Source organism: Engystomops pustulosus, chromosome 2, assembly GCF_040894005.1.
Source record: "Engystomops pustulosus chromosome 2, aEngPut4.maternal, whole genome shotgun sequence".
NCBI classification, from domain to species: domain Eukaryota; kingdom Metazoa; phylum Chordata; class Amphibia; order Anura; family Leptodactylidae; genus Engystomops; species Engystomops pustulosus.
Genome location: NC_092412.1, coordinates 247,302,837 through 247,328,569, shown reverse-complemented (window position 1 = coordinate 247,328,569; position 25,733 = coordinate 247,302,837). Strand labels below are relative to the sequence as shown.

The window sequence follows — 25,733 nt, the reverse complement described above, 5'->3', positions numbered from 1 at the left end:
TACCCTACACCATCAAGGATGCCGGGTGGGGGTGGGAGTGGGGGGGGGGGTGTCGCTACCCTAGACCACCGAGAATGCTGGGGGATCGCAACCCTAGACATCACATATCACAGCCCTACATCAGTACGGTTCACTACCCTACACAACCAAGGATGCTGGGGGTTTGCTACCCTAGACCACCAAGGATGCCGGGTGTGTGTGTGTGTGTGTGTCGCTACCCTAGACCACCATGGATGCCGGGCTGGGGGTGGGTTGGGGGGTTGTTCGCTACCCTACACCAACAAGGATGGTGGGGGGGTGTTGGGTCGCCACCCTAGATCACTAAGGATGCCGGAAGAGAGTGGGGTCTCTATCCTAGATCACCAAGGAAGTCGGAAGGCGGGTTTGCTACCCTAGACCACCAAGGATGCCGGGTGTGTGTGTGTGTGTCGCTACCCTAGACCACCATGGATGCCGGGCTGGGGGTGGGTTGGGGGGAGGGGGGGTTGTTCGCTACCCTACACCAACAAGGATGGTGGGGGGGTGTTGGGTCGCCACCCAAGATCACTAAGGATGCCGGAAGAGAGTGGGGTCTCTATCCTAGATCACCAAGGAAGTCAGAAGGGGGGTTTGCTACCCTAGACCACCAAGGATGCTGGGGATTGCAACCCTAGACATCACATATCACAGCTCTACATCAGTACGGTTCACTACCCTACACAACCAAGGATGCTGGGGGGTTTGCTACCCTAGACCACCAAGGATGCCGGGGGTGTGTGTGTCGCTACCCTAGACCACCATGGATGCCGGGGTGGGGGTGGGGGGTTGGGTGGGTGTTCTCTACCCTACACCAACAAGGATGGGGGGGTGACCACTGGCGATGCTACCGTAGTATACCTTCACTGTATGAGACCCCTGTGGTCACCAGAGATCACTACCCTAGACCACAATAGGGATTCTTAGCATCTTCACTGCATAAGGTAAATTGATATTAACCAACCCCTAAACCACCCGGGATACTGGCACTCACCCCTACACAAGCATAGACCACTAAGGTCATTACCATTTACCCTTCTACCCTACTGGACCTTTAGGACTGGACCTTCTTGTCTCCCTCTGAATGGACCTGGCACCTTCTGAAGTCTACGGATCACAGAACTAACTTCTATCCCTGTGCCCCGTGTTTATGTTGGGCCATAAAACCGATCGCCCCAACTTCCGAACCCCTCACTACCCATATCACAGAGAACCTGATGTACCTTCGTCTTGAACTGATCCCTTTCCACAGAGCAGGAATCGAGCCTCCGGAACACGTCGTCTAGTTGTATGGCCATATCGTCCATCTCGCTGGTGCTGTCCACTTCGATGACGGGAGAAGCGTTGGGCTCGGATTTCAGCTGCTGCAGCTTCTTGCACATGAGCTTCAGTCTGCTGATCTCTTTCAGGGCCTGATCGTACTTGGAGTAGATGTCCCCGGGATCGGTCTGCGTCTGCTGCGGGGACGTCTCCATCTTCACTCGGTGACCGGCGGATTCTTCTAAGTGTCTGAGTTTGGCGCTCAGCTCCTCGCATCGCCTCTTGTAGTACGTGGCTTCCTCTTCGTGGTTGTGTGTCCCGTTACCATTACAGTTCCTGTACACCGGGTCACTGTGCGTGTTCTGCTGCGGATCATGGAAGTCACTATAAGAGTCATCTTCTTCCTTCTTTATAGTTATCCCTGGCACATCAGTCTGTGTGGCCACAGCGGTCATCCCTCCCGCGCTCGTCACCCCTGACATCTCTCCATCCAAGCACTCCATGGGGACAGGACTCGACCCGGTGCCGTTCTGATGTTTGGCTTCGTCACTCTTGGGTTTGGGTGTGCTGACGTCCTCAATGATGATCACGTCTCCGTCATCATCCACCTCGTCGTCGTCTCCATCTGGAAGCTCGATGGTCTCCGTCACCTGGATCACTTTCAGAGGCACCGGAGAAGGTTCTGCTGGAAGTAATCGTTTTCTTCTATAACAAAAAGAAAAAGAAAGAAAAATAATGTGATAAAATGATGATCAAAAACTTTTAAGGAAACTTTACAAAAAAACCCAAAAAGACAGTAAAAGTAGATAAAGTAACGCGGCTCTCCGATACCATACTTCCCCAATTCCTGACCTGGCAGATCGGAGGATACATTAAAGGGCATCTACCACCAGGATGAAGGACTGTATGCAAATGAGCCCAAGGGGCTCCAGGCTCCATGGACTTTAGAGCCCCCCAGGCTCATTTGCATACAATCTTGTATCCACCCATTATGAAGCACTTACCTGTCGGGGGGTGTGCTGGGCTGGGCCGAGGCTTCAGCCGCCACCAACTGAGGAAGATTAGTAGTGGTCGCTGGTCGGTAATTGGTCTGAACGATGTTTAGGGCTCTTTGCATTTCTTTACTTGGGGGATTGAACAGAATTGTGCCCTTATTAAAGACCTGCAAGAGAACCAGAGAGATATTATATACACACATATACATATATTCCTTCACCCTGGCGCCAGAGCATCAGCCAATCACTGCTGAGTGCTGCATGCCGTCACATACCGCTACCCAGGTGCTACAGGCGATGGCATTGGCCACACTGCTTGATATTATCCACCAGAACGGACCCTACAGTAAAGCAGGAACTGCCGAAAACCAGAGGAACCAGTGGCCGTGGCTGAAGTGAGGACGCACTTTCAGTGGGAGTTTCTTATTTCTTTCCGGCCTCCCATTGGAAAACAATGAGGGTCGGAATTCGGTAACTAAATTCCATACGGATCTATACATGTTACATTTTAATAAAAAAGCGTAAATACCTGAGCCGCCGCTTCACTTTTCCTGTAAAGAAAATTATAAAAATATACATAAATATATGAATAAAATTTCCTTCCTTTATGTAAAAAATATGAAATTTATTGGGAAACATGAAGGGGTAATTTTTTTTTTTTTTTGTCCAATTGTCTACACCCCTGTCAGGAGGCGGTCACTTACCTTTTCTTGTGCGTCTTCTCGTACGTCGAGTGAGTAATTTCGTCATCGTCCTCCGGCTCCTCGGGGACGTTGCAGTCTCTGCGGAAAGTGATAATAATTCGTCAAATATTTATGTAGTCCCAGGAAGCCGTGCTGTGCCATAGGTACCGAGTACTTACCTGAACTGTGGGTCTGGGTTCAAGTGACAGAACCACTTGGGTGGAAGTTTCCCAATGCCATCAGGAAGTTTCCTCCATTTTAGACACAAATCGCACTGGGCCCAGTTCTGGTCCGGCCGCTTTCTACGCGAGGAGTAAAACAAAGCATTATTTACACTTTGTGGGCTTTTTCAGTCGCATTGGGAGGATCGAGATCTGTACTACAGACGTTCCCCTACTTAAAGACACCTGACTTACAGACGACCCCCAGTTACAGACGTGAAGTTCTCTGGATGCTTTACCATAGTCCCAGGCTGCAATGATCAGCTGTAAGGCGTCTGTAATGAAGTTTTATTGGTGTATTACATTGTGTTACAGCCGGGACCTGCCAGAAGGCAGGACCTGGTCCTGGAAGAAGATCACGCAGCCCCAGGGCCCTGGCAGACCCTGGGGATGCCATCCGATCAGCGAACACCCCCCACCCCCCCGCTAAACTCTCCAATTCACTTGTGATGCCACTTACACGCCGATGTAAAGCGTGACCGCGGCGTGTAAGGGGTTAAAACCTGCAGTCGGGGGAACCTCTGATTGCGAGTGTTAGCTTTAGCTATAATATACAGCCGATACCTGCAGCTTCTGGTGCCGGCTCTGTTCAAGAGGTAATAGTACTGCAAAATGTGGGAACGCACCTCCCGCCATGCAGTACTATTATGCCAAATGTCAAGAAGGGGTTAAGGTCATGTAAAAAATTTTTTTATTTTTTTTTTTACATTGCCTGTAATCAGGGCTGATAATTAATATTATTAACCGCATTACAATAAGTGCAGCAATCTTTGGGAAAACTGCAGAGTGCATCAGTGGCCCAAATCAGTGACTCATTAAATCAAAAGAAAACCACCATCAACATCCATTATCCATCATAGATCCAGGCACTGTGACTGGGGTAATCATCTTATATTTGTTACCCATGGCCTCCTTCCCTCAAAAAACAACTTTCATAATTACACTAATTCCCCCTAGGGCAGTGATGGCGGACCTTTTAGATGCTGTGCGCCCAAAACCCACTTATATTTCCCAAAGTGCCAGTAAGCAGTAACTTATTGATCCTTGCTGTGTCACAGGTTTCAATCGTATTGCTGTTCTGAGGACGACAATACAATAGAAAGTTGTCCAACAAAATGTGGATTGTATCTTCAATCCAGGGACCCCTAAAGAGGAAGAATCAGGGGACCCGGAGCAGGAGCTCCAACGATAAACCATCTCTGATCAAACCTTCTTGCTCCTCCTGTCGTTCCGGCATTGAAGGATGTGTCGCTTTAAAATAGCGCTGAGCATAGCACGTCCTCGCTTTCTTGGACCACAGGAGGAAGTCTTGAGTCCTCTCTGGCAAACTCTGTGCTGGGGTGAAAGTCTGGGTGCCCACAGAAAGGGCTCTGAGTGCTACCTCCGGCACCCATGCCATAGGTTCGCCACCACTGCCCTAGGGGTTGGACCTGACCTGAAGTCCATGATTGGTGGTACCAGTACCCTGTGTGATGGTCATGTCGGGATCGGTGGTACCAGTACCCTGTGTGATGGTCATGTCGGGATCAGTGGTACCAGTACCCTGTGTGATGGTCATGTCGGGATCGGTGGTACCAGTACCCTGTGTGATGGTCATGTCGGGATCGGTGGTACCAGTACCCTGTGTGATGGTCATGTCGGGATCAGTGGTACCAGTACCCTGTGTGATGGTCATGTCGGGATCAGTGGTACCAGTACCCTGTGTGATGGTCGTGTCGGGATCGGTGGTACCAGTACCCTGTGTGATGGTCGTGTCGGGATCGGTGGTACCAGTACCCTGTGTGATGGTCGTGTCGGGATCAGTGGTACCAGTACCCTGTGTGATGGTCATGTCGGGATCAGTGGTACCAGTACCCTGTGTGATGGTCATGTCGGGATCGGCGGTACCAGTACCCCGTGTGATGATCATGTCGGGATCGGCGGTACCAGTACCCCGTGTGATGGTCATGTCGGGATCGGCGGTACCAGTACCCCGTGTGATGGTCATGTCGGGATCGGTGGTACCAGTACCCCGTGTGATGGTCATGTCGGGATCGGTGGTACCAGTACCCCGTGTGATGGTCATGTCGGGATCAGTGGTACCAGTACCCTGTGTGATGGTCATGTCGGGATCAGTGGTACCAGTACCCTGTGTGATGGTCATGTCGGGATCGGTGGTACCAGTACCCTGTGTGATGGTCATGTCGGGATCGGTGGTACCAGTACCCTGTGTGATGGTCATGTCGGGATCGGTGGTACCAGTACCCTGTGTGATGGTCATGTCGGGATCGGTGGTACCAATACCCTGTGTGATGGTCATGTCGGGATCGGTGGTACCAGTACCCCGTGTGATGGTCATGTCGGGTTCACTTACTGCTCATCTTCTACGGGGACACTGGACAGCATATTCTTCTGCAGTTTCATCTCATTCCAGTAATCGTTCAGCTTCTCTCCTACGGCGGTCAGTGTAAGTCTGTAACAAATTAAGGAAAATGTTTAAAAAAACTTTAATAAAAGTGAAACTTTGGTTTTAATAGTAAGGAGGCCTGGTACATAGTCTGGATACATAATACCATAGATGACTAATATCCAATAGTAACAGGATGTATCCGCCTCTTCCTGTCTTACCTGTAATCGTTTGTATAGTCAAAGTCCTGCTTGTTATGTGTGGGCTTTAGGTAGTTACATTCGATGACCCCCACGACACCAACCCCCATGTTATTAGCCTAGAAGAAAGCGCGGTGAGTATCGGTCACTGAGATGTAATACAATCCACACAACTACTACCCCCAGCCTCACCTTCAGCTGGCAGCCCACCCTCACGTAGGCCTTGATGAGCCGGTTCCTGTGGTACATCATGATGCCGTAATGCTCCTTGTTCCGACAATTATATCCAAAGGTGATTTTTACAGGTTTATGCTGAGAGTGTTAAGAGAAACTCAAGTCTGATCATCTTTTGGAAGCCAATAGCGCCACCTGTAGGAAACTAACTGGTAAAAAGAAAAGAGGGTCCTAAAGGGGTTTTCCCAGGAAGGAAAGTTCAGCCCTATCCACGGGACAGGGCCAGACTTGCTGATCAGTGGGGGTCTCAGTGCTAAGACCACTGGAGATCGCAAAACGGGGGGTTTGTCTGACCCCTTGTCGCTCCTCAGATTAAAGGAGCAGACGGCTGCGCATGACCGTTCTGCCCCATTGACCTCTACGGCGCGGCGTTGGCAATTTCCGTCAGCTACATAGAGTGCGGCCTTCTGCTCCATTGATCTGAGGAGCAACAAGGGGTCCAACGGACCCTTCGTTTTCACGATCTGCAGAGGTCTCAGCACTGATACCCCCACTGATCATCAAGTTAGGCCCATCAAAATCCATCCTGATAAACCAGGGACATTACTCATAGATCCAGGCACCGGGACTGTGGCATCTTCTTATATTTGATATCCATGTTCTCCTTCCATCTAACATCAACCATTAAATTATGCTAATACGCTTAAAGGGCTCTGGGGGGAGTGTTACCAGACCCCTTTCTTTTGGCAGCTTCCCAGGCTGTTACACTGTGCAGAAGCACTCCCCCATCCCACTGTGTGAGATTTCAGTAGGAGGGGGGGGATGCTGAGGGAGCAGAGAGGGAGACCGGATTAGCGCCTGTGCTGTTACAGCATGGAGGGGCTCTGGTAACCGCTCCAGTAGACATTCAGGAGGTACAATAGAATAATTATAAAAGTTGATATTAGAAGGGCGGAGGCCATGGATAACACATATAAGAAGATACCACAGTCCCGGTGCCTGGATCTAGGAGTAATGTCCCTGGTTTATCAGGATGGATTTTTACTGTAAATTTCCTTTAAAACATTATCAGCTAGAGCCATCAGCGAGGCCAGAGACATGTCTGTAGTCTGAGTACATGTGGGGTTTGGCCGTGCGGATGACATGGCTTTCAAGTAGCTTTCGGAAGAATGCAGATATTGTGTGGAAAATACTGGTGGGGGTTGAAGGGGGGTGGGCAGGGGCGCCCCCTTGGACAACCATCGCAATGGCTAGTTGTTTGGTGCACCTAAATGCCAGATTGTCCGTTCGGCTGCCAACCCGGCAAGTGTCTCAAGGATGCACAGGTGAGCCCAAACGCCAGGTGCCCTCCCTCCTAGCTCATGATACTAGGTAATGGTAAGCACCCACCTTGCACCCCGACCCCCACCACATAACCTGTAAAGCAGTGACGTATAAGGATACAGATATAGACTTGGGTCTGTAGACGTCTTTCTCTATATGCGCCAGGTTCTTGGACACGAGTTGTGTTTGAACTTTTTGTCCCCGGATAATTATCTGCATCCGCGGCTTCAGATATAAAATACTGCAATAAGCCTAAAGGAAAATAACACACAAATATATAAGCCCAGAGGAAAATAATATCAGAGGTCACATTAAACATCTCTTAAAGGAAATCGACCAAAATCCATTAAATCAAGTAAACCAGGGACATGACTCATAGATCCAGGCACCGAGACTGTGATATCTTCTTATATGTGTTATCCATGGTCTCCTTCCATCTAACATCAACTTTAAATATTATGTTAATGAGCCTGTGGGGTCCTGGAAGTTTTATTAGAGACCCTCCTAGTGTAACAAGTGTCCCTGGTTTATGCTAGGTTTTGATGGTAGGTTTTCTTTAAAGGACATCTACCACCAGGATGAAAGACTGTAGGCAAGGGGGCTCTGCTCTGCAGAACCAATTCTCTTGTTTTGACTACTAGGGGCCTTCTCAGTACATTTGTGTCTGGGATAATAAGAAGATTCTGTACCCGGGAGAACGTTGCCTTTTAGAAGAAAACGAACCCTAGAGCATTACGTTATTTTGGGAAAGTAGCCAAAGGGGAGGTGCTCAAAGTATATTCAAGCTAACCTATAGAATTTAGTATTGTATCACCTTTTCACGCCCTATGCAAAGCATTTCTGTTTTCTATATACACGGCTACGCACCCGGGAAATAAAGTGCGATTCAGTACAGCTACGTCTTCTGTTTCACTCCGTCATCACCAGTACTGTTGTTTTCCCCTACAACACCTAAATTTGGAGATCGCCTTACTGAGGAAGAGTTATTGGAGCCGTGGATAAAATCTCTGACAGTCAGGACAGGTTTGCGATTTCAAGAACATGGCTGCTTTCTTCCATAAACAACCCTGTGGCCGATTCTCTTCTCCCTACTTGGCTGAGCTGAGCATGCATGTGTGTAGGGAAGTTGAGAGGAATAGCCGTTTGCTCTAAAAATTGTATGGACATGCATAAAGAGGGGTATTCCAATAACAGCAAGTTATCCCCTGTCCACAGCATATGGGAGATGTAACAGGACTCTCACTCCCATAACTGTCTATAGTAGGAGGGAAGTAGCCCAACGTCTGCACTTCATTATGTCCAGCAATGTCATAGAGAAGACTGGAGCAGCGGGGGGCACACGTGATACCAGCTGCTCTATTCTTCTGGATGTACAACAAACCCTGTTCTCACCATCCTGTGGATAGGATGTAACTTGCTGTTACCTGGGTGGTTACCTCCTGTGTAGTACAGGCGGTCCCCCACTTAAGGACACCCGACTTACAGATGGACCCCTCCTGCCCACTGTGACCTCCGGTGAAGCTTTATTCATAATCCCATTACAGCACAAAAATTTGGAAACTCCAATTGTCATTTTTTTTTGTCTGGATCTACACTTCTAAAATACAGTTTCGACTTACATACAAATTCAACTTAGGTTCAATAGGTTTGTTCTTATCTTGTACCTAACCCGGGGACTGCCTGTAATAAGATTTATACAGAACATTGAACCTCTTCTCTTCCTCCGCTAATGAAGCTGTAAATCTGTATCTAGAGCTAATTTGATGACCTGTAGGAGTTCCTACACAACAATTTATTACTACGGGATTCCCTCGGGGTCATTTGACACCTGCACAGATCCTGCCCTCAAAGCCTAAACAAGCCCCATAGGCCTGGTAATTACCCCCTGGTGCTGACATTATACATGACACCAGACTTATCACTGACACAACACAGAGGAGCTGCCGCAGGGTATGCAGGTCATGTCATAGACATGGAAGAATCCTGAACTGCTCAGCACTGCTCTATATTACTGACCTATGTCATGACATGCCCTCTTATCCGCAGCATCAGTGATAGGGGGTGGAGATGGAGACAGCAGAGTCTGCCTGGACCCTGTTATCAGTATAGTCAAGTGTGGATGGGGGAAGGGCTGTGAGCCCACCCTCCTACCAACAAGTAACCTGCAGGAGGGTCAGTGCAATGACTGACCGATGCCTGAGGCCGCATTCACACGTGGCTTTTTTTTTAAATATTTTTTTTTTTGTCATTTTCCCGCCATAGTTTTTTTTTTTTTAAAGCTGTAAAACTGAAGAAACCTTTACTGAAATATGTTATAAATATGTGTCAATCGGTCAGCCATTCCTGGGCTCAGAGACAGAAGCAGAGGGTGCATGTGCTTTTGTAAAGGGTCTTCAGCTCCGTCTGCATTTTGCCTTCAGGCTGTAGGGGAACTTCAAATGGTGACATCTCCTGAATCATGGCACCTTCATACACAATTCTGGTGTCATATTAACAAGGAAAAGGAAATCTACCATCATGATAAACTAGGGGCACTTACTCATAAATCCAGGCAGCATGACTGTGGTAGCTTAATAGGCTGTTACAATGTACAGAGCAGGTCTCCCCCCCCCCTGAACATGGTGCTGCTGCTAAATTACACAGGCAGAAGAAGGGAGTAGGGGAGAGGGAGACATGTTCTGCTCATTCTAACAGTCTGTGAATCTGTAACATGAAGGGGCTCTGGTAACACCCCCAAAAGCCCTTCAGATTCATTAGCATAATTAGAAAAGTTGATTTTAGAAGAATGCCATGGATAACAAATAAGAAGATCACCACAGTCACAGTACATTTAATATAATATCAGGACTAAAGGGAAACCTCCGATAACGCTAACAAACACTGCTGCGCTGTACACTAGAGAGCTATGAGAGCCATAGGCGCGTCATGCGGCAGTCACCGCCACTAATCCCGCCCCATTATGAATACGCCGGACTGCTTTGAGAGCAGTGCGGCGTTTCCAGTGTACAGTGCAGCAGTGTTCTTTATCAGAGGTCTCCGATAATGCTATCACTGTAACACTTCTGCGCCTGTTTTACCACCAGGTAGCTCCTAGTGCCCTTTTTGAGGGTGACAGGTCCTCTTTAAGATTTACATAATCAGGACAACATAAAAAAGAAAAAAAAAAAACAACTTATAAAAATAATCTCATGTGAATATGAGCAGATAGAAAAAAAAAAAAAGTCATATTTTGCCTGGGAGGAGTCAAATTTAGAGGCTGCAGTGGGAGTGAGAATTTAGATGTCTATATGTAAGTGGCAACGGGTGGTCTGTGTGTAAGTAATGGCTGCACTGACCCTCAGAGAGTAGTCGCTGTCTGGAGCCACGTGATCGATCCTTTCCTGCTTCTTATATCCCTTTCTAGAAGATCCATCAAACTCCTCAGGAATCCTTATGTCGTACTTGTCGAAGATGAAATCAAATTCCGCTTGCCCGCTTTTGTCTCTAAAATTTAAATTAAAAAAAAAATCACATAGGGTTTAATAATAATAATAATTCCTTTATTTATATAGCGCACACAGATTCCGCAGCGCTGCACAGAGTTTGTCACATCAGTCCCTATCCCCATGGGGCTCACAATCTAATCAACTTACCAGTATTATTTGGAGTGTGGGAGGAAACCGGAGGACCAGAAGGAAACCCACACAAACATGGAGAGAACATACAAACTCTTTGCAGATGTTGACCCTGGGACTTGAACCCAGGTCCCCAGCGCTGCAAGGCTGTAATGCTCAACACTGAGCCACCGTGACCCCCTCAGTATAATAACATGAAGGGTTTTAACCTGCATCATTGTGCTCTATGTGAGGACTAAGGAGAAACTTTGACTTTCTTAAAGATACAAGTTTATTCTTACAGGGGTCCGACACGCAGACCCCACACTAATCGGCTGATTCAGACTTTATCCCTCGATTGAAGTAGAGCTGCATTACTACATCATGGCCGCTGTACAGGTCGCAGCACCTGAGGCCATTGCTCGTCACTGTGGGGTCTCAGATGACGTATCCTGAGTATCATAACCAGGGGACCAGAAAGGATTGGGTCGTGGTGGTGTCTGTGCAATCACCAGGATGTAATATTACCCACACCCATAACATATCAAGGTGGTATAGATAAATAGCTTATAGGGACATCATCACCAGATTTACCCCTTAGATGGGCTGAAATGTAGTATTCCCTCTTATGCGTCATCTCACTCATCTACCTATAAAAAAATCTCCTCCAAAGTTAATAGACAATGAGCAGAGAAGGGTCAGATTTTACCCGAGATGTGTCAGGATAAGAGGCTGAGGAGAAGAATGACTATAGACCAGGGGTGTAACTACAGCGGTAGCAGCCATAGCAGCCGCTATGGGGCCCGCTGTGTCAGGGGGCCCCGTCATCTGACCTGACCCACACTAAAGAATGGAGGATGTGCACCATTATATCTATATTGTACTGTACATGTCCAGCATAATAAGTATATAACATATACTGTGATGTATATATGGTGTCTGTATACACTGTATGTGAGTATGGTGCATACGGCACTGTATGTGTGTGTATATGCACATGAGTGTATTTATATGTGATTGGAACTAAATAAAATTTGGAACTGGATCTTTCCCTGGAACTTGCATTTCCAACTATGGGGCACATTTACTTACCCGGTCACTGGAGGTCACCGAAAGTGCATTGTCCGATAAAATCCCAGTGCAGACACTTATTAAATACCTGTGCAAGTTGTTGCGCACAGTCCGACAAAAGTGCAGTGTGCGACCCTTGGTAAACGAGCCCCGGTGTCTTTTGCTACCCCCGGTTCTGTAGCTCACAGAGCCACAAGTCTGATGTAATTGGAAAGATGAGGTCTGCATCTTTAATTTGACACCGTATGACTTGTGAGCTCATTTTCACATGAGATGAGTCAAGTTTAGAGGTTGCAGAGGGAGGTGTCACCTCAAGAGCTCATATCTGCTTATATTTATATTTTGTGTAATATAAAAGATAAGAATCTCATCTTTTAGATCACATGAGGCCTGTGGCTTTGCGATCTACAGAACCAGTGATACAGGAAACTAGAGACATAGTTGGAAATGCAAACTGTAGATAAAGGTCCAGTTCCTGCTTAATATTTAACTGCCAGTATGTCCAGTTCTGTAGCTCACAGAACCATAAGATCCATGATATTTTTATTTTTAATAAGACACACAAAAAAGATGTTTCTAGGTGCTTTAGAACGTAAGCAGAATTCACCCCTGCAGCCTCAAATTTGACTCATCTCAAACAAAATATGACTCTTCTCTGCGCATTCTTACATGACTTCGAAGATTTTTTAAAAAAATAGGTAAATGAGATTTCACATAAAAGAGGGAATTCTAGGAGGATATTTCATCCCCTACCTGAGGAACTAGTAGTTTAATGGGGTATAATCTGGTGACAGGTTCCCTTTAAGAGTTTTCTGGTCTTATGCATCACTACACAATGACATTGTTATACAGGAATATAAAATATACACATATAGAAATATATTTACTGTCTCAGATTCCAGATGATGATTCTTGTTCCCTTTTTCCCAATTATTGCATCCAATTCTGCCAGCAGATCCTTCTCCGTGTTCAGCAGGGAATGTCCCAGGATCGCCTGCCGATTAGCATTGAGGTCGGGGGTCATCACCAGCTGCCGTAGGGGGGAGTTAAGGAACCAACATAACGTCAAGCGTCTACTTCGGTTTTGCTACTGGTATTAGTCTGAGGTAGATAGATCCAGGAAGTCTGTAATATTTTGCAGTACAGAGGTATGGAAGGATATTGTATCAGTGATCAGACCCCCTAGGGTTCAATAGGGGGTCTAAAAATACAGTAAACTTTGCAAAAATTGAAATGGAAAAAGGGGATCAAGAGAGGAGGTTAAGGAGGCATAACTTATAAAGGTAGTCCATGACTTAAGAACATCTGAACAACTCGGACTCCTAGTTACAGACAGCCATCTCTTTCCAATGTGACTTCTGGTGAAGCGCTCTAGATGTGGATAAGTGTCTGAATTATTTTTATTAATTTTGATTTCTAAAACCAACTTTTTATAATTATGCTAATGAGTCTTTGTTAACCTGCTTTACAGCCTGTCATACTGTACAGCAGCACTTTATCCCTCCCACTGTGTGAGATTACAGCAGAAATAGGGAGGGGAGAGTGCTGAGGGAGCAGGAGGGAGAGAGACAGTGTAAGAGCTTGTGAAGCTACAGTAAAGAGGAGCTCTGGTAACGCCCCAGGGGCTTTCTGACTCATTAGCATAATTAATAACGTTGATTTTAGAAGGAAGGAGGCCGTGGATAACAAGTATAACAAGATTACTACAGTCCTGGTGCCTGAGTATATGAGTAATGTCCCTGGTTTATCATAATGGACTTTGATGGTAAATTTCCTTTAAGAACAAACAGAAAGAATTAGGGGACTGCCTGTATAAAAGCCCCCAAAACAATGGAGCAAAAGTCACCTGAACGCACATGGTGGGACGGAAAAACCATTGTATGTGTCTATAAAAGCCCCTTCTAATGATAGAACAGCTTCCTTGTGTAGAGAAAGGATATTATTCTTATTGAAGGAGATGATGGGCACGATGACGTGTTTTGCGTTAATCGCTTCCAGGTACGACTGAGACAACATCCCCACGTGCATGGCAGCGTCGTTCTTGGTCAGTACGATGGCATCCTTCCCCAGACGCATGGACCCAGATTTAAAACCATTTCCATAAAGTCCGACTGGAACGTGACCTTGTACTGCGACCTTGTCACTAAATCCAAAGCTGGAGGAGAGAAAGAACGGGACATGCGAGATCCTCCTGCGTGTTATATACAACTCCCAGTACCCAGAGTCCTATAACCCTACATACACCCCCAATACTAGTGTTATATCCCAGCCTCCTATAACCCTACATACACCTCCCTGTACCCAGCGTCCTATTACCCTATATACACCCCCCAATACCCAGCGTCCTATAACCCTACATACACCTCCCTGTACCCAACATCCTATAACCCTACATACACCCCCCAATACCCAACATCCTATAACCCTACATACACCCCCCAATACCCAACATCCTATAACCCTACATACACCTCCCTGTACCCAACATCCTATAACCCTACATACACCTCCCTGTACCCAGCGTCCTATAACCCTACATACACCTCCCTGTACCCAACGTCCTATAACCCTACATACACCTCCCTGTACCCAGCGTCCTATTACCCTATATACACCCCCCAATACCCAACGTCCTATAACCCTACATACACCTCCCTGTACCCAACGTCCTATAACCCTACATACACCTCCCTGTACCCAGCGTCCTATTACCCTATATACACCCCCCAATACCCAACGTCCTATAACCCTACATACACCTCCCTGTACCCAGCCTCCTATAACCCTACATACACCTCCCTGTACCCAGCGTCCTATTACCCTATATACACCCCCCAATACCCAGCGTCCTATAACCCTACATACACCCCCCAATACCCAACGTCCTATAACCCTACATACACCCCCCTGTACCCAGCGTCCTATAACCCTACATACACCTCCCTGTACCCAACGTCCTATAACCCTACATACACCCCCCAATACCCAACATCCTATAACCCTACATACACCCCCCAATACCCAACGTCCTATAACCCTACATACACCCCCCAATACCCAACATCCTATAACCCTACATACACCTCCCTGTACCCAGCGTCCTATAACCCTACATACACCCCCCTGTACCCAGCGTCCTATAACCCTACATACACCCCCCAATACCCAACGTCCTATAACCCTACATACACCCCCCAATACCCAACGTCCTATAACCCTACATACACCCCCCTGTACCCAACATCCTATAACCCTACATACACCTCCCTGTACCCAGCGTCCTATAACCCTACATACACCTCCCTGTACCCAGCGTCCTATAACCCTACATACACCCCCCTGTACCCAGCGTCCTATGACCCTACATACACCTCCCTGTACCCAGCGTCCTATAACCCTACATACACCCCCCAATACCCAGCGTCCTATAACCCTACATACACCCCCCAATACCCAACGTCCTATAACCCTACATACACCTCCCTGTACCCAGCGTCCTATAACCCTACATACACCTCCCTGTACCCAGCGTCCTATAACCCTACATACACCTCCCTGTACCCAGCGTCCTATAACCCTACATACACCTCCCTGTACCCAGCGTCCTATAACCCTACATACACCTCCCTGTACCCAGCGTCCTATAACCCTACATACACCTCCCTGTACCCAGCGTCCTATAACCCTACATACACCTCCCTGTACCCAGCGTCCTATAACCCTACATACACCTCCCTGTACCCAGCGTCCTATAACCCTACATACACCCCCCAATACCCAACGTCCTATAACCCTACATACACCTCCCTGTACCCAGCGTCCTATAACCCTACATACACCCCCCAATACCCAACGTCCTATAACCCTACATACACCCCCCAATACCCAACGTCCTATAACCCTACATACACCTCCCTGTACCCAGCGTCCTATAACCCTACATACACCCCCCAATACCCAACATCCTATAACCCTACATACACCCCCCTGTACCCAGCGTCCTATAACCCTACATACACCCCCCAATACCCAACGTCCTATAACCCTACATACACCCCCCAATACCCAACGTCCTATAACCCTACATACACCCCCCTGTACCCAACATCCTATAACCCTACATACACCCCCCTGTACCCAGCGTCCTATTACCCTATATACACCCCCCAATACCCAGCGTCCTATAACCCTACATACACCCCCCAATACCCAACGTCCTATAACCCTACATACACCCCCCAATACCCAACGTCCTATAACCCTACATACACCCCCCTGTACCCAACATCCTATAACCCTACATACACCCCCCTGTACCCAGCGTCCTATTACCCTATATACACCCCCCAATACCCAGCGTCCTATAACCCTACATACACCCCCCAATACCCAACGTCCTATAACCCTACATACACCTCCCTGTACCCAGCGTCCTATAACCCTACATACACCTCCCTGTACCCAGCGTCCTATAACCCTACATACACCTCCCTGTACCCAGCGTCCTATAACCCTACATACACCCCCCTGTACCCAGCGTCCTATGACCCTACATACACCTCCCTGTACCCAGCGTCCTATAACCCTACATACACCCCCCAATACCCAGCGTCCTATAACCCTACATACACCCCCCAATACCCAACGTCCTATAACCCTACATACACCTCCCTGTACCCAGCGTCCTATAACCCTACATACACCTCCCTGTACCCAGCGTCCTATAACCCTACATACACCTCCCTGTACCCAGCGTCCTATAACCCTACATACACCTCCCTGTACCCAGCGTCCTATAACCCTACATACACCTCCCTGTACCCAGCGTCCTATAACCCTACATACACCTCCCTGTACCCAGCGTCCTATAACCCTACATACACCTCCCTGTACCCAGCGTCCTATAACCCTACATACACCTCCCTGTACCCAGCGTCCTATAACCCTACATACACCTCCCTGTACCCAGCGTCCTATAACCCTACATACACCTCCCTGTACCCAGCGTCCTATAACCCTACATACACCTCCCTGTACCCAGCGTCCTATAACCCTACATACACCTCCCTGTACCCAGCGTCCTATAACCCTACATACACCCCCCTGTACCCAGCGTCCTATGACCCTACATACACCTCCCTGTACCCAGCGTCCTATAACCCTACATACACCCCCCAATACCCAGCGTCCTATAACCCTACATACACCCCCCAATACCCAACGTCCTATAACCCTACATACACCTCCCTGTACCCAGCGTCCTATAACCCTACATACACCTCCCTGTACCCAGCGTCCTATAACCCTACATACACCTCCCTGTACCCAGCGTCCTATAACCCTACATACACCTCCCTGTACCCAGCGTCCTATAACCCTACATACACCTCCCTGTACCCAGCGTCCTATAACCCTACATACACCTCCCTGTACCCAGCGTCCTATAACCCTACATACACCTCCCTGTACCCAGCGTCCTATAACCCTACATACACCTCCCTGTACCCAGCGTCCTATAACCCTACATACACCCCCCAATACCCAACGTCCTATAACCCTACATACACCTCCCTGTACCCAGCGTCCTATAACCCTACATAGATCATACATCTCTTCCCATAGTGATATTCTGTGTTATTGTGTAGCAGAAGAGAAGCTGACTTAGTAAATGTATTCATTACATCTGCTTTATGGGGTAAGTGTCCCCCCCAGGGCAGCGCTCAGCTGTCTCATAGCAGTCACTGTCGGGGGGTACAATGGACTCCTGTACCCAGAGGCTGACACGGACACAATGGGGTCTTGTTTGGGACCAGATAACTCGGCATCAGGGAAGTGTCTGTACAGTAGCGGTGGCCGTGCACTTACCTCAGCATCTTGTGCAGCTTCTCCAGGGTCATCCCGCTGCCATTGTCCGTGAAGGTTAGGCTCAGGCGACCATTCAGAATAGTTTGGTCAATCCAGATCTGCTTGGCGTTGACGTCGGGGTCGTAGGCGTTATCTGAAGTGAATGGAAACCAAGGTCATGACATCAGTGGTGTAATATCATGTTATGTTATACGTTACCATAGTATATCCCTAAGGTCAGAGGTGAAAAACACACGTTCCGTAGCCGGGAGAAATATAGGACATGTCCGAATACGGCGGCATGTGCCATATATCCCTATGGAGAGGGGCGGGGGTGAGCAGCACTTAGCCCCTCCTCCTCTCCCGGGGGCTGCCGTGCTGCGGTACAGCGGGCACGCATCATGTGAATGAGCCCTTAGTGTATAATGTATAGTGTATCAGTGATCGGATCAGTGTGCATCAGGGCAGGTAAGTACAGTGCCGTCCTACTTACCTATAAGTTCTGCTATAGCGCTGAAAGGCCACGTATGACTTGTGGAATTGGTGTGCAGAAACTTGGGGCACAACTAGAAAGCAAAGACAACACAACATGAGCAGAAAGCAGTCATTTACTACAGATACTCTACAGAGGAGCTGCTGCTTCTTAAAGGGGTTGTCCGACAGCATAAAAACCACTATTGGTTTGGCAGTGGGGCTGGTTAAAAAAAATTAAACATGTACTTACCTCCGAGGTCCCTCCGGGCCCCCAGGGCTGCCATTTCTCCGGTCTGTGCCCTATGTAAACAGAAAGGGGCACGGAAGCCGCGGAGACAAGCACATGTTTAGTTTTTTAACCAGCCCCATCCCGGCCACCAATAGATTTTTTTGATGCTGTCGGAAAAGCCCTTTAAAAAGGAACCTGTCCCCAGATTTTAAGCCATAAAATTACCACCCCCCTGAGGTAGGGGATGAAATGTCCTTTCATCAATTCTCTTATGTGAAATCTCACCCAATTTCCCATTAAAAATAATAATCTGTAACGTGTAATATGAAAATGAGTCATATTTTGCATGAGATGAGTCACTTTTAGAGGCTGCAGGGAGAGAGCATCACTTCATACGCCCCTATCTTCTGTTCTATAACACCATGAAACATTCTACTGGTGTCATATTTAAGATTAGTATATCATCTCGCAGGTCACAGCAGACTTGTGGTTCTGGGAGCTACAGAACCAGACATACAGGAAGTTGAACCAATAAGGCCACGAGTTAGATGTGATCTGAAAGACGAGATCCTCAATATGACACCAGCAGAATGTTTATAGATTGTTCAGTAACAGTAGATAGGGGGAGGGGGGTCGCAAGTGACCCTCCCCCTACAGCAATTCAGGAGGAATTTTTCCTGTCTTTGGGCCAATTGGCACCGGCCTGGCAGGGTTTTTGCCTTCTTCTGGATCAACACAATATAAATTTAATAGGTCGGACTTCATAGACTGGCACCTTTTTCTAACCTTATTTTCTATGATTATATGATCGCAGGTAAAAAAATGACTCGTCTCTGCTCATTTCCACATGAATTTGCAGGATATAAACGGGCGTGATTGCACTTAAAAAAAGGGAATTTTGGAGAAGACATTTCATCCCCGACCTGTGGGGACTGGGGGTTTGTTGGGGGTAAAATCTCACGGCTCCAGCTGCAGTCTCTGTATGGAGTCTACATGTGCATTGGTATCTCACAGCAGCACAGAGGAATTGCACATCTAGAGGAATAGCACATCTGCACGCATGTGAAGGCTGGTCCGGGGATAGCATTATCATCTAGCCCTGCTGACATCACATATACCATCCCAAAGTGCTCCTGTTATACTAGCCCCATCCCCTAATGTAGCCTAATAATATAACCCTACACTGCTTGGTCCAGGATGGGTCATCTTCCCCCCGTGGGGTGTATGGACAGTGTTATGTATTGTCCCTGGAGAGATGTGTAATCTGACCTTTGTGTATGTCGTTAGTAGCAGCAGGACTGTAATATACCTATTTATATTCCAGGATTGTATCTGGACTTTAAGTATTGACACAAAACCAAACTGCAAATATACTGCATATATCTACAACTAAGGCTACATACACACAATGTATGCCCGTAGTACGGCGGGCATACATGGGCGCTATGGAGACTAGCAGGGGATGAGCGCAGCTCACCCCCGCCCCTCTCAATAGGAGTATACAGTGCATGGCGCCGTATCAAGTAGAAAGATAGGACATGTCCTATCTTTCTACGCTACGGAGCGGTGTGGTGCCACACGTGTGCTGCACCGTACCGCTCCAGTACAGGGTTGTGAGACCATAGTGACGTATGCGGGACGTAGATTGGCCATGCATACGACGGCGATATACATACGTCCCCCATACATGTGTGTGAATGAATATAGCCTTAAAGGGGTATTCTGCAGCCTGTGGTCTCCCAGCAGTTTTGTCCCTAGAGATATACAAATCCGAACCTTTGTTGCAGCAGGACTGTTATATATTTATATTCCAGGATTGTAGCTGGACTTAAAAGTATTGAACCAAAACCAAACTGCATTTCCAGTAAGATCAAGAACATATATTCTCTATAAACACATATTCAGGGGTATTCAGAGGCCTGCAGTCTGCCAGTAGTTTTGTTCCTGGACATACATGAATCCAAACCTTTGTGTATGCTATTAGTAGCTGCAGAACTGTTCCTTATATTGGCGCATTGGGAGTGTGTCCTTACTGTGCTGCGAGAACTCTACAGCTCCTCCCCTCTGCTCTGAGTAAAAGCTGTAGCAGGCTGCTGTGCACCAGGCCATAGTCATGTGGCTACCAACATACACAAAGCTAATAAAGATTTGTCCTATTCCATACAGCCGTGTACTATATACGAATACACCTTCGTGTTGTAGGCGATATAAAACAATTAGGTGAGGGCCATAATTTGGCATGCCCATACTTACCCGATTCTGCTAATGAGCCGCAAGTGGAATGGGGGTGCTACCAGAGCCCCCCTTGTGCTGCAGATTCACAGGCTGTTACACTGTGCAGGAGCACTTCCTCCTCCCACTGTGTGAGATTACATCAGGCAGAAGAAAGGGGGAAATGGTGAGAGAGCAGGGGGAGCCTGTGACTCTACAGCACAGAGGAGCTTTTGGTAACACCCCCAGAGTACTTCTGGCTCATTAGCATGATTATAAAAACTGATTTTTAGATGGAACGAGGACATGGATAACAAATACAAAAAGATTACCACAGTCAAAATGCCTGGATGTTTTCCTTTCGTATCACTAATAGAACCCCACTAGGGGGCGGCCATCTTTTTACAGCATTCAGAGATCTGCTTTACAGCAGCCACACGCACTCTTAGAGAAGCGAGTTGTGGGCATGCTCTGTGACCTGATAACCCATCAGTCACAGTATCTGAAAAATGTTTGGCCCATTGTGACTGAGGGGGCTGGAGGTCTTCAGTACACCAACATGAAAACATCAGCCGATCAAATCATACAATGACACAGTTGTGTGAGGGCTTGTTTTTTTTTGGGAGGTGCTGTATAAGAGACTGTTAAATCATATTGCCCAGGATTTGAGGAAGGTCAAAGTGGGTCCCATCCTGGCACAAGCTCAAGACCTGATCCCCTTCATCACGATGATGTAATAACTGGACCTCTCTCGGATAGCGACATGTGACTCGCACAATACTCTTACGTTTATTTGGGCAGCGCCTTTAATCAAAAGAAAGTGGCAGAAATGTAATAACAACAAAAAACAAAATATATTAATATAAAAACTTTTAATAAAACTTTATTAATTAGGATTTTTGGGGACACTTCACACAGAAATAAGGATGGATTCGGCGTTTGATGAAGCAGCTTTAGGTTTTATATTTCCTAAAGAGGCAGAGAGAAGGTTTCCTGAGGCCGCGGTATTATACACAGGCGCATCCGCTGCAGACGTGACATATTATTACTGCTCACTAAATGGTTAAATACATAACCAGAGGCCGCTCCTTAATGAGTCACCGGCTGTCACAGGAACGAAACCGAAACTAGAATTAATGACAAATGCAGGGAGGCCTGAGACAGGAAGCGCAGGCAGCACTAGAGGAGCCACAACTGGAGCAGGGAGCGCAGGCAGCACTAGAGGAGCCACAACTGGAGCAGGGAGCGCAGGCAGCACTAGAGGAGCCACAACTGGAGCAGGGAGCGCAGGCAGTACTAGAGGAGCCACAACTGGAGCAGGGAGCGCAGACAGTACTAGAGGAGCCACAACTGGAGCAGGGAGTGCAGGCAGTACTAGAGGAGCCACAACTGGAGCAGGGAGCGCAGGCAGCACTAGAGGAGCCACAACTGGAGCAGGGAGCGCAGGCAGTACTAGAGGAGCCACAACTGGAGCAGGGAGCGCAGGCAGTACTAGAGGAGCCACAACTGGAGCAGGGAGCGCAGGCAGTACTAAAGGAGCCACAACTGGAGCAGGGAGCGCAGGCAGTACTAGAGGAGCCACAACTGGAGCAGGGAGCGCAGGCAGTACTAGAGGAACCACAACTGGAGCAGGGAGCACAGGCAGTACTAGAGGAGCCACAGCTGGAGCAGGGAGCACAGGCAGCACTAGGAGATCGACAACTAGAGCAGGGAGCGCAGGCAGTACTAGAGGAGCCACAACATACAGCGATACAGTGAATCCTGCCAGCACTAGAGGAGCCACAACTGGAGCAGGGAGCGCAGGCAGTACTAGAGGAGCCACAACTGGAGCAGGGAGCGCAGGCAGTACTAGAGGAGCCACAACTGGAGCAGGGAGCGCAGGCAGTACTAGAGGAGCCACAACATACAGCGATACAGTGAATCCTGCCAGCACTAGAGGAGCCACAACTGGAGCAGGGAGCGCAGGCAGTACGAGAGGAGCCACAACTGGAGCAGGGAGCGCAGGCAGTACTAGAGGAGCCACAACTGGAGCAGGGAGCGCAGGCAGCACTAGAGGAGCCACAACTGGAGCAGGGAGCGCAGGCAGCACTAGAGGAGCCACAACTGGAGCAGGGAGCGCAGGCAGTACTAGAGGAGCCACAACTGGAGCAGGGAGCGCAGGCAGTACTAGAGGAGCCACAACTGGAGCAGGGAGCGCAGGCAGCACTAAAGGAGCCACAACTCGAGCAGGGAGTGCAGGCAGCACTAGAGGAGCCACAACTGGAGCAGGGAGCGCAGGCAGTACTAGAGGAGCCACAACTGGAGCAAGGAGCGCAGGCAGTACTAGAGGAGCCACAACTGGAGCAGGGAGCACAGGCAGTACTAGAGGAGCCACAACTGGAGCAGGGAGCGCAGGCAGTACTAGAGGAGCCACAACATACAGCGATACAGTGAATCCTGCCAGCACTAGAGGAGCCACAACTGGAGCAGGGAGCGCAGGCAGCACTAGAGGAGCCACAACTGGAGCAGGGAGCACAGGCAGTACTAGAGGAACCACAACTGGAGCAGGGAGCGCAGGCAGTACTAGAGGAGCCACAACATACAGCGATACAGTGAATCCTGCCAGCACTAGAGGAGCCACAACTGGAGCAGGGAGCGCAGGCAGCACTAGAGGAGCCACAACTGGAGCAGGGAGCGCAGGCAGCACTAGAGGAGCCACAACTGGAGCAGGGAGCGCAGGCAGCACTAGAGGAGCCACAACTGGAGCAGGGAGCGCAGGCAGCACTAGAGGAGCCACAACTGGAGCAGGGAGCGCAGGCAGCACTAGAGGAGCCACAACTGGAGCAGGGAGCGCAGGCAGCACTAGAGGAGCCACAACTGGAGCAGGGAGCGCAGGCAGCACTAGAGGAGCCACAACTGGAGCAGGGAGCGCAGGCAGCACTAGAGGAGCCACAACTGGAGCAGGGAGCGCAGGCAGCACTGCCAACGCACAGAAAGAGTTTCTTGGACTGAACTTGCTCGTGGGTAACCGGACTTAGGATCACTAATGGGGTCACAACTGAACCAGATCTTAGGCAGCACCGGCAGGAGCCAAGTCCAGTCTAGGGAGCTCAGAAAGAAGCATAAGCAGGACAATGGACCTCAGTAAGCACCAGTACTGGCTCACCTAGGGTCATGGACCTCAACCAGCACAAAAAAAAAAAAAAAGCTGGCAAAGACAAAAAAGCCAAGTCCAGGTGCCAACCGGACCCGGGGCCTCCGGCACCGGTACAAGGAACACAACCGGACCCGGGGCCTCCGGCACCGGTACAAGGAACACAACCGGACCCGGGGCCTCCAGCACCGGTACAAGGAACACAACCGGACCCGGGGCCTCCGGCACCGGTACAAGGAACACAACCGGACCCGGGGCCTCCGGCACCGGTACAAGGAACACAACCGGACCCGGGGCCTCCGGCACCGGTACAAGGAACACAACCGGACCCGGGGCCTCCGGCACCGGTACAAGGAACACAAGGAACACAACCGGACCCGGGGCCTCCGGCAGAAGGAACACAACCGGACCCGGGGCCTCCGGCAGAAGGAACACAAGGATAGTCCAGATTATGATTCTCAATCAGCACCAGAATAATCCAGTCCATGGACCTCAGTGATGAGCATAACCCAGACTAGGGACGGGACCGGAGACCCCGGGACCAGCAGGAGCATTACTAATCCTGCACCACTATCTGGATCCACACAGACCAGAACCAGAGCCGATACTGTGCACCTCATCCAGCACCTGCAGAACAGAACCCGCCCCACGGAACCAGAGCCCGGGTTTGCCCCGTCTCCCGCCTTGTCCGGCCTCGCTGGGCTCCGGTCCCTCCCTGCTCCGCGCTTCCCGGCCGCCCCATTAACCCTTCTCTTACCGCACTCAGCCGTATCCCGTCCGTTGTCTCTGACGCCATCTTTGGATGGGAAAAAAAAAACCTCGCACGGAACAGCTCACAGACTGAACAGCTGAGCACCCCCCACTTCCGGGCGGAGCCTGCAGCCGCCTGGGCCAATCACAGCACAGCACAAGGAATAACATTACAACCACGTGACCGCGGCGGCTGTCAGCGTGCTGGCCTGCTGTACCGCACACTCCATACACTAGATGGCGGTGTTCTAAATAGCATAGCGCTCACTACCGTATAATACAGGCGGCCTCTACTTAAGGACACCCGACTTACAGACAACCCATAGTTATAGCCAGATCCCTCTGACCTCTGGTGAAGCTTTCTGGATGCTTTACTATAGTCCCATATTGCAATAATCAGGTGTCAGTAATGAAGCTTTATTGATAATCCTTGGTCCCATTACAGCAAAAAATGTTCAAACTACAATTGTCACTGGGGCCAAAATTTTTTTTGTCTGGATCTACAATTATAAAATATACAGTTTCAATGTTTTCGAACTTAAGAACAAACCTCCGGACCCTATCTTGTACTTAACCCGGGTACTGCCTGTATACACTATTAAAAATTGGGGGGGGGGGGGGGGGGGGGATAGGACTGGGGAAATGTAATAAAGATTCTGTATGAAATGTTTCCTATTTTTTATAATTATATTAACATTTTAAGGCTGTAGCACTTTTCCGTGTTTTACTCCCCATATTCCGTATTTTTCCATCTGCAGGATAAAATATATTTCCTGGTATTTGTATTTATTATATAGGACTAGCTGACATTTTGGAAATGTACATACTTTTGACCAATCTGAATTCAATTGTTTACGGGTGCCAAAGTGTCAAAATAGCAGGAATTCCGACATTTCATTTTTTGTTGCAGCATTTACTGCATTGGGAAATTATTCTTTGTATTATATATTTATTATTATATCATAGATTGGACATTTTGTGACTCACGGATACCTCACATGTTTATGATATTATGTATTTAAGCATTACAGGGAAAAGAGGTTGTTTTGAGGATTTATTTATGTTTTTAGGCCCCCTGGGTTACTTGAACCCTAGGGGGTCTGATTGCTCATCCAATATACTGCAATACAATTGTTGCTGATATAGAGATCATTAAGGTTGAGTTCAAATT

General features: G+C 48.5%; 1 protein-coding gene across 2 annotated transcripts in view; it reads right to left on the bottom strand.

The window, feature by feature from the left end:
* Window positions 1-24,674, bottom strand: part of MORC3 (MORC family CW-type zinc finger 3) — a 34,731-nt gene extending 10,057 nt beyond the window's left edge. The window contains exons 1-15 of one of the 2 annotated variants that reach the window (XM_072138738.1): window positions 24,570-24,674; window positions 18,259-18,331; window positions 17,787-17,919; window positions 13,862-14,076; window positions 12,809-12,956; window positions 10,593-10,740; window positions 7,378-7,509; window positions 5,953-6,072; window positions 5,782-5,879; window positions 5,528-5,626; window positions 3,133-3,255; window positions 2,975-3,052; window positions 2,800-2,821; window positions 2,280-2,437; window positions 1,239-1,980 (exon numbers count right to left, since the gene is read on the bottom strand). In XM_072138738.1, the coding sequence (XP_071994839.1) occupies window positions 1,239-1,980; window positions 2,280-2,437; window positions 2,800-2,821; window positions 2,975-3,052; window positions 3,133-3,255; window positions 5,528-5,626; window positions 5,782-5,879; window positions 5,953-6,072; window positions 7,378-7,509; window positions 10,593-10,740; window positions 12,809-12,956; window positions 13,862-14,076; window positions 17,787-17,919; window positions 18,259-18,331; window positions 24,570-24,608 (2,328 nt within the window). In that variant the 5' untranslated portion in view covers window positions 24,609-24,674. Of the gene's footprint in view, window positions 1-1,238; window positions 1,981-2,279; window positions 2,438-2,799; window positions 2,822-2,974; window positions 3,053-3,132; window positions 3,256-5,527; window positions 5,627-5,781; window positions 5,880-5,952; window positions 6,073-7,377; window positions 7,510-10,592; window positions 10,741-12,808; window positions 12,957-13,861; window positions 14,077-17,786; window positions 17,920-18,258; window positions 18,332-24,439; window positions 24,459-24,569 lie in introns of those variants that run through there. The other variant, XM_072138739.1, reaches the window with a different exon arrangement.
* Between the last annotated feature and the right edge of the window lie 1,059 nt (window positions 24,675-25,733).